The sequence below is a fragment of the Nyctibius grandis genome, chromosome 5 (assembly GCF_013368605.1).
Source record: "Nyctibius grandis isolate bNycGra1 chromosome 5, bNycGra1.pri, whole genome shotgun sequence".
NCBI lineage: Eukaryota > Metazoa > Chordata > Aves > Nyctibiiformes > Nyctibiidae > Nyctibius > Nyctibius grandis.
The window spans coordinates 90768966-90786098 of NC_090662.1; the positions used below are offsets into that span (position 1 = coordinate 90768966).

At 57.8% G+C, this 17133-nt stretch overlaps 1 protein-coding gene across 3 annotated transcripts; it reads left to right on the forward strand.

Annotated features, from left to right (window-relative positions):
- The first annotated feature begins 5968 nt into the window (after positions 1–5968).
- On the forward strand, positions 5969–16639 carry IFFO1 (intermediate filament family orphan 1). 3 transcript variants are annotated; one of them, XM_068401248.1, is made up of 9 exons: positions 5969–6744; positions 11690–11750; positions 11836–11931; positions 12185–12325; positions 13233–13417; positions 13900–14020; positions 14696–14788; positions 15145–15275; positions 15891–16639. In XM_068401248.1, the coding sequence occupies exons 1-9, from the start codon at positions 6044–6046 to the stop codon at positions 15991–15993; spliced, it is 1632 nt and encodes a 543-aa protein (XP_068257349.1). In that variant the 5' UTR covers positions 5969–6043; the 3' UTR covers positions 15994–16639. The 3 variants fall into 3 exon arrangements, with proteins under 3 accessions (XP_068257349.1, XP_068257350.1, XP_068257351.1); XM_068401249.1 differs by having other exon boundaries at positions 13900–14008; XM_068401250.1 differs by having other exon boundaries at positions 13257–13417.
- Positions 16640–17133: the final 494 nt, after the last annotated feature.

Consider the following 17133-nt stretch of genomic DNA (forward strand, 5'->3'; position numbering starts at 1 on the left):
CCCAGCTATAGGGTGACTTGTACCTAGAAGGGCTTTTCCCGCTGGCAAGCCCTGAGCCTGTCCTTTCGGGAGCAAGGCTAACCCGTCCTGCTTCGCTGCTGCCGCCTGTTGAGGTTCCTACACTAGCGTATAGTCTCGGCGTGGTAACCAGTTTACCTTGATAACCCCAGCAGCAGGGACAGAAAGTTCTTGGTTGGGATCCCAATGTAACCGTCTGGTTTCTAGTGGATCTCCAAATTATGTCCCTCGCCTCTGAAAGGTGGGAATAGGCGCTGCTTTAACCATGTCAATAAAACTTCTCTCTCTTACCGAGCGTTCCACTTGCTTTACTCGCCTGCAAACTTTTTGTTATAGCTGGGGAGAGACTGAGGAAACTTTCAGCTCTCTTTAGTGGTTCACTCCCCTTCTGCTCCTTATTTCAGGCATTGCAGTTATCACTGCTCAGAGAGAGGATATCAATAAAACTTCTCTCTCGTACTGAGCATTGAGAGAATGTCGAGCGTGACATTGAAATGCTGCCATCGAGTTTCAGAGGCAGTGACTTGTGTTTGCTACTGCCCTCTTACTCTGGGAATCTTTTGTTACCTGAAAGCTGAGATTTTGGGACAGCGTTGCTACCAGAACATCTTTCAGTACCTTCCTTTAATGCATTTGAATATCTGAAAGCTGCTGCTAACGTGGCTTGTGAGAGCCCAGGCGGAGCAAAGCAAGAACTGAGACAAAGCAAGGGCTGAGAGCAGATCTGAGGAGTAAAAATGCCTTCATAAATTGAAAGCTGTTTGAGAGAAGTTGGTGTAATGTGTCATGATATCTGTTCCACTGTGCACAAATGTTACTGGGGTGGCATTTAATGACTTGGAGAAAAAAAAAAAGGGTAAGCAGTTCTGTAACAGAGTTGCCACGTGCCATAAACTTATTTAGGCTAAACAAGGCCAGAAGTGTGCAAAACAAACCTGGTGCATGGAAGAGGTGAGGTTCTGTGTTAACGACTGCCAGCGCGTTGTAAGATCCTGAATTCAGTGGGGATTCTTCAAACCCTTCTCCCCAAACGGAGAGGAATGAGTCTATCAGAGAAGCCTTATCAGGGTACGATTGAGACGGCCACTGGCAGCTCCTGCCTGCCAGGCTCTGGAGTGCCACCAGCTCACCTCTGCAACCCGGGAGGGAGAGGTAGGGCGCTGTGCTGCTGCACCCGTGGCGTGGCAGAGGGAGGAAACTGAGGACTTCTGGGGACAATAGTGCATGATGGAAAGAGAAGAGACTCCAGCAGCAATGCGGGTCAGTCACTAATTCCAGTGATGTCATATGCTGTCATGTCTGTTCCATGCTGGCTGGGCAGCCTGCGGTTGCGTTGTCTCGTGTCAGGCTGTATCCAGAGGAAGGGCCTGAAATCCTGCGCTGCACATTTCAGGGACTTGGGTACAAAAATTAGATCCTCGAGCACACACACTGTTGTACATAACTCCATAGATACATGCACTTTTGTAGGGACTGAATCCACAGATGACCAAGCTCTCATCAGTAGGTTTTGCTCCCCCAAGCTGTCCATCCCCGCTAGGGAGGATGTGGAGAACCCCCAAAGAGGATGTCCGCAAGTCCTGCCCGCCTGATGTAGTCAATGGGGCATTGCTGGGAAGACTAAGGTCAGTTAGGTCCTGGATCTTGGCTGTAGTACCTAGAACTGCCTCCACATTCCTGGACTGGTGTTTGGGGTTTTTTAAAAAAGAAAATCCATTCCCTCCTTTGCTGTTTGATGGGGACATTTCTATCTGTTGGTTAGTGAAGTGATTCCCTAGCTTCTGTTGGCAGTTGCTCCTCAGTGCCAATTTCTCCCCGTTCACACCCAAGTCTAGGCAGCTGACTCTGGGCTGCCAGCTTTGCTAGGCAGCAAGGTGCCCAAAAGTTGTGTGTTCATTGCAGCACCTGCCTCTGGTTGTAGACAGAAGCAATTTTAGGGGTCAGTTTTAGTGAAGCATCCTGGGAGCTGGATGACTTGGAGAGTTTACACTGAAATGTTCCAGCAGTGTGGTGCAAGGGAGAAGGTAGTGGTGGGGTACTCAGAGGGAAGGAGAGCAGGGAGGGGGGGTGTACACACACTAATGTGACCTACGCCTTAAAAAAAACAACCTCGAGGAAAACTGTGGAGCTAATTTGAATAGGTTTCACCTATGAAGCACCTTTGCAAGGAGGATGCGTTAGCTATTAAGTGGTTCTGTGACCTGGGAGAGGGGGAGCATCTCAAACTGGCAATGGATGGATATTAAAGCCAGGCAAATTCAAATGAGAGGCAAGGCAGGGCGCGTGATTGTAATAGGTGGTTTGCCACTGGGGAGTCTACCTTGATTTGCCTACGAAGCGTAATGGTAGAGGCTCAATCTCTTTTTATTGTGCTGGCAGCAACTAGAGACACAGTCCGACACGATTACCGGACTTGAGCTAGAGAAATTTGCACAGTGTGTTTTGCACGGGGTCAGAAAATGCGGAGCTTCTTTCTTGGCCTTAAAATCTGTGGAAGTAAGATAAATACCAGCATGTTTGTGAATAAGTGACTATTTTTACATTGGCTACAGGTACAGTTACAAGAGCTGCAGTGAGGCATAGTGAGCAGCTCTGCATGTCAGCAGGTGAGGTCCAGCAGTGCCACTGCTGAGCCTGAGCTGATAAACTCAGGGCAGGAGCTGTCAGAGGGTCTGGAGGAGTGCCAGGAGTTTTGGTGAACCAAGAGGGGAAGATGAGAGGGAGGTGCTGTTGTGGTGGGGTGAGGTTGAGGCCCAGTGAAGGAGCACTGTAGTCCCCTGGTTAGCAGGATTGTCCCTGGGCTCTGGACATCCAGTTCTGGGCCCCGCACTTCAAGAAAGATGTTGAGGTGTTGGAGCGAGTCCAGAGGAGGGCGACCAAGCTGGTGAAGGGTCTGGAGGGTCTGGCCTATGAGGAACGGCTGAGGGAGCTGGGGTTGTTTAGCCTGGAGAAGAGGAGGCTCAGAGGTGACCTTATTGCAGTCTACAACTACCTGAAGGGAGGTTGTAGTGAAGTGGGGGTCGGCCTCTTTTCCCAGGCAACTAGCGATAGGACAAGAGGACACAGCCTCAAGCTTCGCCAGGGGAGGTTCAGGTTGGACATTAGGAAGAATTTCTTCTCAGAAAGGGTCGTTAGACATTGGAACGGGCTGCCCGGGGAGGTGGTAGAGTCACCATCTCTGGATGTGTTTAAGAAAAGACTGGACATGGCACTTAGTGCCATGGTCTAGTTGACATGGTGGTGTCAGGGTAATAGTTGGACTCGATGATTCCCAGAGGTCTCTTCCAACCTGATTGATTCTGTGATTCTGTGTGATTCTGTGACTTCCTTAGGAGTAACTAGAAGAGGTTGGCCCTTTGCCCCAGTCATCTTCTGTGTCAGGAGAAATCCTTTATCCCAGCAAGTATCCTGAGCAAGGGAAGCTAGGAAAAAAAGAGGCTCCATAATGCCTTGTCGTCTCCAGGAGATAGCAGGGGTGTTGGTGGGAAGAGGCGCTGGAGGTCTGTAGCCCAGCGCTCTGCAGTAAGCAGGACTGTCGCGGCACTAGGTCACATCGCTGTGGCTTTGCGTAGCTGAGCTCTGAAAACCACCAACGATGGAGATCCCACCACCTGCTCCAGTGCTGTGCCGGCCTCCCGGTGAAAAAGCTTTTCCTGATGGATGGCGATGCCTTCCTCCACTGGCATTTCATTAATCAGCTCTGCTTGCCGGGTCTCCCCAGCAGGACAGAAGCAGGCCGAGCAGAGCTTAGGAAAGCGCTCGCTCCACGGTTTGCAGCGTTGCTCTTGCCCGTGCTCGCCTGGGCGCGACAGGAAGGGATTGCGAACAGGCTGGCAGGTACGGGGGGTTAAATCAGTGGTATGCGAGGGGGGGAGGATGCTGCCAGAAAACACGGGTTGCTGTGCCTGCAGGCAGGCTGCGGCAGCGTGGGGGGGCGGATGAAGGGACATGGCAGCAGGCAGGAGGAAGTCAGCGTTGGTTTCCAGGGCACATGCTGGGAGGTCTCCAAGCTGGAGCTGCTGCCGCTGCTTCAAAACAGGCTTCTTGACTGGGATCCCTCTTGTCCATCTGGCCTTCCCTTTTGCCTGGCTGTTTACTTGGTAGCGTTGCTGCTGGGCGCATGGCTCCCTACCGGCTGCTGTTCGAGCAAGGGTTTTTGGAAGACAGGGATCTCCTGCGCCCATCCGTGAGGAAAGCCTGCCCGCCCTCCTCTTCCGTGACAAAAGCACTACTTGCCATGGCTCAGCCTCTCTGGTCAGAGGCAGAGCAAGGGAACAGCTGCTTAAGAAGGGGAAAGATGTTAAAAAGGAGGCGACAGAAGGAGAAGGAAAACTCACTTCATTTCCCACCCTTCATTTTCCGCCCATATGGGAGGGACTGAAATCCAGTTACGACTTCCAGCGGTCATGGGTGTGCCAGGGAGGGTGCAGCCAGGTTACTGGTGGGAGAGGAGGTGTTATAAATGCAAATGGGGGCTGCTGTGGAGAGCCCAGAGTTGTGGCAGGACAGGGGAGACAGGCAGGTCACAGGTCAAAACTGATGCTGGGCACAGCAAGGCAGGAGAGGGGAACAAATTTGATTCAGTTTGCTTCTAGGCAAGGAAGGCAGAAGAGTAATGGACGGGTGGAGGAGCCCTGCAGGCCTGGAGGAGAAGCAGCAGGGAAAATGCAACAGGCGGACTCCCGGTCAAGACTTAGCAAAGCTGGCCATCCTCAGTGGCCCCGGGAAGTTTCTGGAAGTGCGGACTGAGCCATAGCCCAGATCCCAAGGCGTGGGCTGCAGCACAGCACCCCACTGGCGCCTGCCCGCCTCCTGCACAGAGCTCAATGCAGCACAGTGCTGGGCACCTCCTTTAACGCAAACCCACCGCTCGCTCGCCCTTCGCTGGCGGCTCAGCTGAGCTCTCGGAGGCCGGTTTGCGCAAGTGCCACACTCAGCTGCGCAGTGGGAGTCCCGGGGGAACGGGCCACGAGCACGCAGACAGCAAGGTAACACAGGTGTCCACATCCATAAATGTTCATGTATCGATCGATTTGTGCGCAGTCTCCTCCCACCGGATAATGGGGTGAGGGACCATGCCAGTGCTTTTCGCCACATCGACCTGGGGTTGAGGTCGGGGTTGAGATGGTAGGAAAAGACCTCAAGAAGGCTAAAATAGGGGGCAGGAAACAAGAGCCGAGGCCGCTTTGTGACCAACGAAGGAGAAGGCCAGTGGCCAGCCAAGCACGCTATTTGAGAGGCTGGCTGCCTCCACACAACCTCCCCTGCCCTCTGGCTCGCCATTGTCTGGTGGCAGCTCTCCGTAGGCGGGCTGCTGATGGGGCAGGGGCAGGGCTGCCTTTGGAGGGGGGCTCCCGTGAGGATAACGAGGGGGGCTTTGGGGGTGCAGGGGGAAAGTTATGCCGTTTTTAAGGGGGGCAGCACTGGGGAAAGCACAACAAGCTACGCAAAAAAATAATAATAATTAAAAAAGAAAGGACAGGGACACTGGGTTGGTGCTGGGTTGATGTCGGGAATCGGTGCCCGGCGCGACTTCAGCTTGCGGTGCTGGGCAGGGAGGGACCCTCCCCGCTGCTGCCGGGGCTGCCAGCGCGGAGGCCGGGCCGTGCCCGCCGGGGCTGCGGCCGGAGTCCCGCCGGACGTGGCCGCCCTGCCCGCCCGTGCCCCATCCCTCCGCCCTGCGGAGCCCCGAGACCCGCCGGACCGGAGCGCGGGGAAGCCGAGCCGCCCCGCACCGCACCCGGGGGCGGGGGGCCGGGCCGGGCCGGGGGAGGAAGGGGAGGTTTACGCCTTGTCCCCTCCTCTGCTCGCTCCGCCCGGGGCCGGCCGGCGGGGCGCGGGGCCGGGCGGGGGAGCGGCTCCACGGCCCCGCCGCCGCCGCATCCCCGCCGCAGCGGAAGCCGCACCCCCGCCGCCGGGGCCGGCCGGGCGCAGCCCCCCGGCGCATCCCGCCCCCGCCGGGTCCCTGATTGGCGCCGGCGGCCTCGGCTCCCCCCCGCGCCCCGCTCCCCGTCCCGCCGCCGCCATGAACCCGCTCTTCGGCCCCAACCTCTTCCTCCTGCCGCAGGAGCAGCAGGGGCTGCCGGGCCCCGAGCTGCCGCCGCCGCCGCCGCCCGCCCCGCGCCCCGCCGAGCCCCTGGGGGGGGAGCTGGCCGCCCCGCCGCCCGCCGGCCCCTTCCCCGCGCCGCCCGCCGCCATGGCCCTCCGCAACGACCTGGGCTCCAACATCAGCGTCCTGAAGACGCTGAACCTGCGGTTCCGCTGCTTCCTGGCCAAGGTCCATGAGCTGGAGCGGCGCAACCGGCAGCTGGAGAAGCAGCTGCAGCAGGCGCTGGAGGAGGGGGCCGGCAGCCGGGGCCGCGGACCCCCGCGCCGCGACCAGGCGGTGCAGACCGGCTTCGTCGGCCCCATCCGCACCCTGGGGCTGGGCTTGGGGCTGTCGCCGGCCCGGGCGCTGGGTTCCCCCGGCTGCCGCCCCGGCGCCCCCGCCCAGCCGCCTCCTCCCTTCCCGGCCGCCTCCCGCTTCATGCCCGGCACCATCTGGTCCTTCTCGCAAGCCCGGCGGCTGGGCCCGGGGCCGGAGACCACCCTGGTGCAGGGACCGGGGGTCTCCTGGGTCCACCCGGACGGGGTGGGCGTGCAGATCGACACCATCACCCCGGAGATCCGGGCCCTCTACAACGTGCTGGCCAAGGTGAAGAGGGAGCGCGACGAGTACAAGCGCAGGTGAGAAGGGGCGCCGGGGGTGGGGGACCCCCGAGGGACCACAGCCATCGCTGAGGAGGCTGCAGGGCTCTACCCGAGAAGCGGGCAGTGGGGGAGAGGCAGCCCTGGCCTGACTTCCCAGGAGCGCGGGCTCCAGGCAGTGTGAGGTGAGGTTGCAAGGCAAAAACGTGGGCCCCTGAAAACATTTGTCTATGTTTGGGTCTCCTCGCTGGTGTTTGAACTCTCTCGGGATGCTCGCTGCACCCTTTTCCATCTTATCAACCCAGCACGAGAGGCTAGAAATGCTTTTCCAGGCAGGGAAAAAAAAATAACGTGACTCCAGGAGCTGGCGTTTTAAAGGGGAGGGGATCTGGAAACACTCGGGAAGGAGGAGCAGCTGGAAAGTAGGTGAGGAAGATGAACGTGCAGCAGTGAGTGGGTTTGGGTTGGACGAGGCTGCTGGGAGGAGGAGGAGGGCGCTCTGGATATGTAGGAAAGTGCCGAGAAGCCCCTGTGCAGGGCGGCTGGCTCCCCCCAGGCCCTTTCCCTCCCCAGCGCTCTCCCAGCCGGTGCCTCAGCAGCAGCGAGCTGTGCAGGAGCACCCCACTCCTCGGGGGCTTTCCTCTCAACCCAAAATAGCCGTGGCTTGGCACGTGCCTCGGAGAAGGGCAAAGCAGAATGCAAAGCTAATCTCTTGGCCGGTTCTTCTTTCCCGTGCGGGGCGGCCGCAGCTCTCGTGTCGCGCTGGCGGCACTTTTGTTTCAAGCCAGTTTCTGAGGCTGCTTCCAGATCCGCACGTAGGATGAGATCAGGCAGCGGGCTGGCGTCGCTGGGTCAGGGCGCGGGGCTGGGCGAGACCATCACTGGTGACTGACACCACCCGAGTGACTGACACTTTTTCACAAGAAAAGTCACTTTACGATGCTTTAGAAGCACTTAGTAACTGATTATGTACTCGAAGGAGCGATATCGGGTGTGCTGCCCGCAGGAGCCGTGCCACTGACCTGTGCTTCGCAGCCTTGGGCTCTGGTGCCAAGATCAAGTCTGGGGATCCGAGATGACACCTTATGTTCTTGGCTTTATAAGGCTTTGGCTGAGCGGACTTGCCTGTGGGATGCTCGGAAGGCGCCGAGCAAGGCACATGAAGGCAAGAGCCGGCATCTCTTCTTTCCCACCCGTTGCTACGTGTACCTAAGGCCTTTTGTTATTGAGCCAGGGGTCAGGCTCCTTCTCCAGGGGCGGGCAGCTCTCCTCGCCTTGTGTTTTCAGATCAGACAGCGGGGAGCTGGAGCCAACTTTTTGTCCCAGAGTGCTTGAGCCTCATCTGCTCGAAGTGGGTCAGCCAGGACCGAGTTGGGTTTGTTGGTGCTGCTGAAACTTTGGGAGAAAGGAGAGCTTTTCGAGGTTGTCCTGCTCTGGCAAGCAGGCTTAGGGGAAGGCTGCAGGAGGGGGCGGGGGGGGCGGGGGGCAGGCAGGGGGGCACCACGAGCTGCCGCGGGCCAATGTTGTTGGCGGGATCTATTTTTGGACTGTGTTACCAGGAGCTGGGGGAAAGCAGACCCCACCCCCAGACCCTTTCTGGCACCGGGAACTTTCTGGTGGGTGCAGTCAGGTCCCGAACAGGGGAATGGGACAGGAGGATCCCATTTCCACACCCTTCCCCGTGCTGAAGGAGCAGAGATCTCCCTGCCACAGCAGGCTCCGATCTGCCATGGGGACAGTGCAGCCAGTGTCATCCCTTTGCCACCTGCCTGGGTGCAGAGGGAAAAGACCGTGTTAACGCAGGAATTCCCGGTTCTCTGACCCAATGCTTGGGTGCCTGAGCTTGCACTTTCTTCAGGGCAGCGTTCCCACCACCGTGCACCCCATGGCACTCAGAGCAGTGCAGCAGGAGGAGCTTCTCTCTGGATATGCAGGGCTGAAATTCAAGCCTGGGATCTAGGAGGGATGCAGGGGCAATAGGGAGGGATGAGAAGAGATGCAGCAGCAGGAGAGAGGCTCACAGGAGCTGCACTTGGGAGGTGCAGACTGAGGTTAGGTGGCCTGGAGAGGGGCAGAGGGTGCCTGCAAGTATCATACAGACCCACCAGGTGCTGGGGATCTGAGCGTCTCATCAGGTTTGTGCTGTCTGCTGCGTCTGTATTCCCAAGTAGTTTTTATCTTGGATGCTGCAAGGACTCGCCGGAGGTGTGGGGTGAGTAGTGTTATGGCATAGTGTGTTAGAGTCAGAGAATGGTTTGGGTTGGAAGGGGGCTTTAAGGATCATCTAGTCCAACCCCCTGCCATGGGGTTTCACTAGATCAGATTGCTTAAAGCCCTGATCTTGAACACTTCCAATGATGGGGCATCCACAACTTCTCTGGGCAACCTGTTCCTGTGTCTCACCACCCTCATAACAAAAAAAATCTTCCTTATGTCTAATCTAAACCCACCCTCCTTGAGGTTAAAGCTATTGCTCCTTGTCCTGTCACTACAGACCCTGGTAAAAAGTCTCTCTCCATCTTTCTTATAAGCCCCCTTTATATACTGAAAGGCTGTAAGGAGGTCTTTTGTTGTTGTAATTGCCCTTCAAGGAGGTGCACCAGGCTGCAGGGCTTTCACCATTAAGGTGAAGCTCAAACATAGTTCAAATGTGGCAAGAGAGGGAAACCAAGAATGGGGAATGTGCAGCTTCAAGCCCCGAGCAGCCCAAAGGGTGTTCCTCAGCACCGGCGTGCACTGGCCGTGCAGCATAGGGTAAGGCACCCCAGTGCCTGGGGCAGCGAACAGGATTTTTAAAGATGTATGTGTGGGGTCTTTATTTTGCGAAGTGAAGTTCTTGAGGGGACACACCTGGCGAGGGGGCTGTAGGGACAGCACTGCATCTTGTCGCATCCCCAGCTTTGGGAGGGCTGGCAGGGAGATAGCCGGGTCTGTCTGCTGCTGGGACCCTTGTGCCCGGGCTCTCTGCCTTCTCCTGTGTGAGAAGCAGGTCGCTGCCTTGTGGCAGTGCAGGAAGGACGCGCGTCTTCGCCTTGATGCCCATCTCCCCTTGGTGTGGGCCGGTGGCCGTGGGGTTGTGTGGATCACCCTTGCTTCCAGCTGGCAGCGGCGGCCGGCCGCGCTGGGCTGCGGGTGCAGCGCTGCAGGCTGGTTATTATTAGGAGTGGTGCATTGCAGGAGGGAGCAGGGAAGAAGGAGCCAGGCAGGAGGGAGGTTTGTAACGGATGGGCGTGCGGATTCGTCACTTGCGGGGCGAATCGCTGTTGCCTCCTGCCTTTAAACTGCTGTTTATCTGATCGGGACTCATCTTCCATAGCACTGGCGTGAAATGAATTCTCCCAAGGATTTGCAGTTATGCTTTGCTTTCCCACTAAGTCCGGGCAATATAGAGACCCGGAGGGAGGCAGGGACCAAAAAAGAGAGGAAGCGCCATGCCGAGGAAGATGCTGACAATTTTTTCTGATGGTGGAAGGCGTTTTTCTCCCCTGGGAGGGAGGCCTTGTTTGAACAGTTCCCATATAAGGGCAATTCTACCTTTTAAGTTTCTCCTTCCCTCTTTCTTCATCTCCCTCTTCCCCTGAAGGGATGGGACCCCACTTTGACTCCCCTTCTGTACTTGCGCTGTGGAGCCAACACCAACACGGGGACTGCACGCATTCTCCTTGTTTGAGTCAGGAGCAGCATTGCCAGACTTAAGAGCTCAGAAATTCATAAGCCAGGACTCTCCCACATTGTCAGATTGTCCTGATACCCCGAGGTAACAAGTGTGAGGGCTTTTCATATGCTCTCTGGTCTCCTAGACCTTAGGATTTATTTTTCAAACTTGGTGTGAGTAAGTGAGAGGAGAGATTTTTTCACGTCCTCGTGCAGGGTCGCAGTGCCTACGTCGGTGCTTGCAAGCATTAAATAGAAACCAGAGATCACAGCACCAGGCAGGGCCCAGCTCTGCTTGCTTTCCCAGAGAAATCCTGCCTTCTCAGAGAAATCTGGCTCTCCCAGGAGCTGGGTAAGAATGCAGCGGCCCTGCCCCGTGCCGCACCGCAGCGTGTGCCAACCCATTTGCTCTATGGGACAGTCATCTAGCAAAGAGCAGTACAGCCTGGTGGCCTCCCAACAGACCGTGGAGTGGGCCAACACCGCAGCACGGCCCAAGATGATGATCTCATGCAGCGAAATGTAATACAGTAATTGCTAGGTGATGTGTCTTTGTATAGCAAGGCCGGGCACCTTGCAGCTCAGCCTTTTGCAAAGCTGCGGAGCCTAACACAGTGCCCACCGACCAACCTGGCATGAGTTGGGACAATCTATCCTGCTTCCTTGTAGGATGGAACAATGTTCTTCAATGCAACCTGTTATGCGGCAGTACAGCCAGGGAGACTTCTGCCCCTGCCCGAGCAGTGTGGCCCGGCATAGGGCAGCCCTCTGCACTGGTACAGGCAGAAGAGCAGCCCTTCATGTTGACACACATCACGGCCACTCATGCCATAACGTGGTCAGCACACAGCATGGTTGTGATGCAGGTGGGGGCAACTCTGCAATGTCTATAAGCTCGTTATCAAGTGTTGGAGCTGAACCTAACGTGACCCAAGGCCAAGAGGTTCGGGAGTGGATGGAGAGGCAGTGGGCTGTGTCAGGCCATGGACCAGCCCCAGCATGGCAGGGTGTGCAGTGCAGCTGCCACGCAGAGCCTGCGGTTGGTGTCCCCAGCTCCCCCCGTTGTGGAGCAGGCAGCCGTTGGCCAGCCCACGGTGGGGACAGCGGAGAGCGTGGTGGGGCAGGGTTCGTGGCCAGGGGGGCTGACAGGCGTTTGGCAGCTGCCGTCGTGTGGAAACAAGCAGTGATGCATTCCTGGGTGCGTCCTCCTTCCCGCCCCAGTGCCGTCATCACCTCTACTCGGATAGCTTTGGGGTGAGCAGCTGCTGCTCCCTCCTCTACGGCAACCGGCGAGGCCGGTGGGATCTGACCAGCGCCTTTGTCTCCCTAGATGGGAAGAGGAGTACACAGTACGTGTCCAGCTTCAGGACCGGGTGACTGAGCTGCAGGAGGTGAGCATCTCTGTTCCTCCCTTCCCCTGCACCCCAGCTGCCCCGTGCTGATGCTGATTTGCACATTTCCCTCTGCCTGGGGCAGGAAGCCCAGGAGGCTGAAGCCTGCCAGGAGGAGTTGGCCATGAAGGTGGAGCAGCTCAAGGCAGAGCTTGTTGTCTTCAAGGGACTGATGAGCAATGTGAGTCCCTATCCCCTCTCTGACCCAGCAGCAGTGTTCTACCCGAGTGATGGGGCTGTGTAGAAAAGCAGTTCCTTGGTGGGGCACGTCCAGCACAGAGGTGGTCGGGCAGGGTTGGTCCAGGGTGCAGCGAGCAAAGTGGGGATGCGGATGCAGTCCTGCAGCACAGGGGGGGGAACGTGGGGGCTCTGATTGCTGTTTGCCTTGCCTAATCTTCCTCCTTTGTCCCCCTCCTGTGGCGCCATGGGTTCAGAACATCACAGAGCTGGACACCAAGATCCAGGAGAAGGCCATGAAGGTGGACATGGACATCTGCCGGCGCATCGACATCACTGCCAAACTGTGCGACGTGGCACAGCAGCGGAACTGCGAGGACATGATCCAGATGTTTCAGGTGAGAAGCGCCTGCTGCTGCTCCAGGCTCAGCCGCTGGCTCTGGGGAGGAGAGTTCCCGAAGGAGGTAGAAGAGACACTGCCAGCCCCCTGCTAGGGGAGACGCTTGGTCACCCTTGCTCCTTGCAGTCCCTTGCTCTCTGTCTCTCTTGGGAGAACCAGGTGAAAGGGCACAGAGAGGAGGTGGAAAGCTCCAGGTGTTGCTTTGGTCATCGAGAGTCCCTTCAACCTCTCGCTGACCTGTTGTGTTGGGCCTGGGGACCCCCGCAGTGATAGGGGAGCAGCTGCAGGAGGGAGACGGTGGCTTGAGTGTCTGTCTCTAACTCCATCTCTCTCCTTCCCCTTCCCCTCTCCGTCATCTTCTCTCTGTCTCTCTTCTCTGTCTCTGTCTCTTTTCTCTTTCTGGATGTCGCTGGCTTTCTGTCTCGCTCTCTTTGTCCCTACAGAAGCAACTGGTTAGTTCCATTCAGTTGGGAAAGTGTACAAATTTAAAACTTTCTGTAAATAAGGTCGGACTGTAAATATTGACATATTTCACCTTTTTCAGACTCTGTCTCTTTTTTCCTGTTTCTGTCGCTGTGTTTCCCTGTCTCTGGACTGGGGTGGTGGGCGATTTGAGTTTTTCTGCAGTAAAACCACATTGTTTTTTCTCATCAGATTCATAGATTCCATCTTTAGTTGCTTAGTTTTAATTTTAGAAATTGCTAAAACCATGTTTTATCCATTGCACCATCTTTAACCTGATCATAATGAGCCCGTCTCTCTCTTTCTCTCTCGCTTTTCTTCCTTCCTTCCTTTCTTTCTCTCTTTCTCTTTTTCCCTGCCTTTCTGTCCCTCCACCATTCCTTTCCCCTCCATCTCCTCCCAACTACCTGCTCCTGACCTCGGACCCGGCCTCGTTTCTGTAGTCTCTGCACTTGTCTCCCGTTAAGGTCCCAGCCTCGGTGGGGCGGAAGCGGGAGCGCAAGCAGGTCAGCGACGAAGACACCTCGCAGTCGGAGAGTGATGCCTCCCGAAAACCTGAAGAGGAAGAGGAGGATGAGACCACGGCCATGAGTATCAATGAGGAAATGCAGAGGATGCTGAACCAGCTGTGAGTGCGGCTGCTCCGCACCTCTGCTGCCGGTGTCGAGTGAGGCTTTGGCACCAGGCTCCCCGCCGGTGCCCGGGATGGGGAGGGCAGGGGCGGGCGGCAGCTCCCCTTCCTGGGGAAGGGCGAGATAGGAGGAGCTGCTGCAGGGTATGTACACGCTGTGCTCTGCGGCGTGGTGGGACTGACCCCCTGGGAGACCTGAGCCCACCAGTGCTGTGAGTGGGAGCTGGTCCAGCTCCCCTCCTCTTGTCCCCGCTTCCCGCTTTCTGGGAGCCACTGTCTGAATTTGCCGGGGCTCCTGACTGTAAAGCCAGCCCCTTCCCCACCAGCCATTGGGTTTGGGCACACTTGAGCTCACCCTGGCCAGACCTCCAAGAGCTGCAGCCCTGCTGCAAGCAGAGACAAGGCTTTCGGCACTGGCACAGCCCCCTGCCTGCCAGGTTTTCCTGCTGGGTGCTGACATGCTGTTCCCTTGCCCCCAGGAGGGAATATGACTTTGAGGATGACTGTGACAGCCTCACATGGGAGGAGACAGAAGAAACGCTGCTCCTCTGGGAGGACTTCTCCGGATACGCCATTGCAGCTGCAGAGGTGCAGGGGGAGGTAACGGTGGTGTCAGGTTCTCTTGGGGATCCAGCCCTGGGTTGGGACACTCGGTCCTGCCTGAACCTGGGAAGATACTCCCTCAAAGACCAGACTTCAGCCCCTCCATCCCTTGCAGGCCTGTACAGATGCTTTCCCTCTACACCCCATCTTCTCTATGTGAATGTGTTACTGCACCCTTGTGAAGGTCTCCTTGTTAGACAGACAGGGGACCTGTAGCCAGAAAGATGTGCTGAGGGCATGACCCCCTTTGTCTGGGCTGGACTCTGGTGATCCCTTGCTCGGGCTCTCCAGCCCACCTGCACGCTGTGCAGGGACACTGCCCAAACAGAGGCCTCAATGTCTGGCCAAAGCCCTCACCATCCCATGTCTTCAGCCCTTGGCAGTCCCCTGGGGATGTGTTGTGCTTGGGGATGGCCCGTGCTCTCCGAAGCTTCTGGACATTGCTGGGCTTGTTCTAGGCTGATGTGCTCACTGCCCATTGTGGTGAGCCCTGGGTGTCTCTAGCCCGTGTTGGCAGGACTGGCTCATGCCTTATTTATACTACACCACTTATGTTTCTTCCTCTTTTCCCAGTGCTGCCAGTTCTTTCTCTGATTTCTCTCTCTCTTGCCTTTGGTTCCTCATGGTGGACGCCTCCCTGCCTCTAAACATGCTGTCTCCTCTCCCCAACAGCAGGACGACAGCCTGGAGAAGGTGATCAAGGACACGGAGTCGCTGTTCAAGAGCCGTGAGAAGGAGTACCAGGAAACCATCGACCAAATAGAGGTGGGAGGAGGAGGAGGAAGTGGGGAGGACGTGGCACAGAAAGGGGTGAAATGGGGGAGTGAGTCCCTGTGGGAGGGATACACCATGCTGGAGCAGGTAGTTGGTAATGGGGGGTGGCAGCCTTGGGTCTGGCCGTGCCCCCTGCCCTGCACCGTAGTGTGCCCCGGTGTCATCTCACAGAATCACAGAATGGTCGGGGTTGGAAGGGACCTCTGGAGATCATCTAGTCCAACCCCCTGCCAAAGCAGGTTCCCCGAGAGCACGTTGCACAGGGTCGCATCCAGGCGGGTTTTGAATATCTCCAGAGAAGGAGACTCCAGAACCACCCTGTCTCTGCACTGGTTTTCCTTGTACAGCTGGAGCTGGCCACGGCCAAGAACGACATGAACCGGCACCTGCACGAGTACATGGAAATGTGCAGCATGAAGCGAGGCTTGGACGTGCAGATGGAGACTTGCCGGCGGCTCATCACCCAGTCTGGGGACAGGTGAGCTTCAGCGGGAGGGCCAGGACACCCATGCACTGGGCAAGGACTGGAGCCAGGATGGTGGTGATTGGGAGCTGAAGCACGGGGTAGTACTCCTGCCCTGCCCCCCTGGTGTGGCAGTTCTCAGAGGCTGTTGGACTCCTGGTGACCAGCCTCTACACAGGTCGCGGTGCCACCTCTGCAGAAGGTGGGCTGTGCACAGGAGTCAGTTTTGACAGGTGAAGCCGGACATCCCTGATGGAGAGAGGAGCTGCTGTTGTGCAGGGATATCATATAGGTCCCCATAGGCATGTGGAGCCAGGGCGGCTCCAGGCCGGGGACCTGTGTGGTGGGCTGACCCCTAGCCTCACATGCCTTGGCAGGGTCCTGCTCTGGGCAGGGTCCTCTGGCATCTCCCCCAGCCCTGCTTCATGCTCTGGACCTCTCTGCTAGTGTCCTCTGGGACACCCTCCCCAGCACCCCAGGATTCCCGCAGACCCACACATGCCCCAGGAGAGCGAGAGGGGCACTTCAGCTTCTCTCCTCCTTGCTCTGGTGCCCCCTGCCCACACTGAATCAGTCCTTTCCCTCCCCCTGGGCAGTGCTGTGACCGCTGCCGTTTGCTCTTCTCCGCAGAAAGTCTCCTGCCTTCACCCCGGCCTCCAACAGCGAGTCGGCCCCGAACGAGGAGAGCGAGGAGTCCGACCGCGACCCCCCCAGCGACGCTTCCATCAGATAATGAGGGGAGGCCCCGCTCCCTCGGACCCCCTTCCTGGCACGGGGGTGCCTGAGCCGCGCCTGGGATTGACGCTCAGGGACGTGGAGCCGCCGGTAAACGTCTGTCGCCCAGGCTCGCTCCCGTTTTGGGGTGCTTGGCAGATCCCGCACCCCCCCGCCACCGGATATCTTGCCAGTGGGAATAGCTAGATAGACCTGAGGGCCCTCGCCCCGGCCGCTCAGCCTCCAGCCCCATCTCTATTCCCTTCCCCTGCTTTGGTTAAACCACAGTTCAGGCAGGGAGGCTCCAAACCTGCCACGGAGGCATTCTCCAGGGCCTGTCCCCAGGCTGCCCCAGACCCACCTCCTCCGGCCTCCGTCCTGGTACGCTTGACCTGCCCCTGCCCTCCCTGCACCACACGGAGCCGAACGAGAGCCGTACCTCCCTGCAAACTGGACCTGACACTGGTGCCAACTGGACCGAGCCCGGGGCTCTCTCTGTCCTTGCTGCTGGCTGGGCGCCCGGCTGGTCCCTGTGCCGTGCTGGGCACCCCGAGCCCCCCCGCCTTCTCTGGGGCGGGGGCCAAGTCCCGCTCACTGTGCACTTTGCTTTGCCGCACGTCGGCGGTGTGCTCGCGTCTGTGTTACGGGGACAAGGGGTCATTAAATGGGACAGTTTTGTTTTCTACAGCTTCGCCGAGTGTGAGCTCTCCCTGTGCTGCCGTGGGCACTGCGTGGCTTTGAGGCGGGGGGTGTCCTTCACCAGACCCCCAAGCCCACATCAATGGTGGCCTCCCATGGGACACTCCCATCCCTTGAGTGTGCCAGATGGGACTGCCAGAGGGGACAGTGGCAAGATCCCTGTTCTGGGAGCCACTGGCCCTCAATGGGTCGTGTGTAGCACTGGTGCTGTGTGGGCTGCCTTGTTCTTAACCCGGAGCATAATTGATGCTGAGGCTGAGGGATAGGAAACGAAGCCAAACGTGGCTTGTGACTTGTGGACCTTCCTCTCCCAGCGCCTGGTCTCCTCTGCCACACCAGGGCATTCCAGAGCATCTTCTCGCCTGCCCTCAGTCCACGTCCAACTTTGGCGTAATGGCAGTGGGGGTTCCCCTGTCCCACTGTCTCTTGTAGCATTTGCCTGGCTGGCCGTGGCACATGC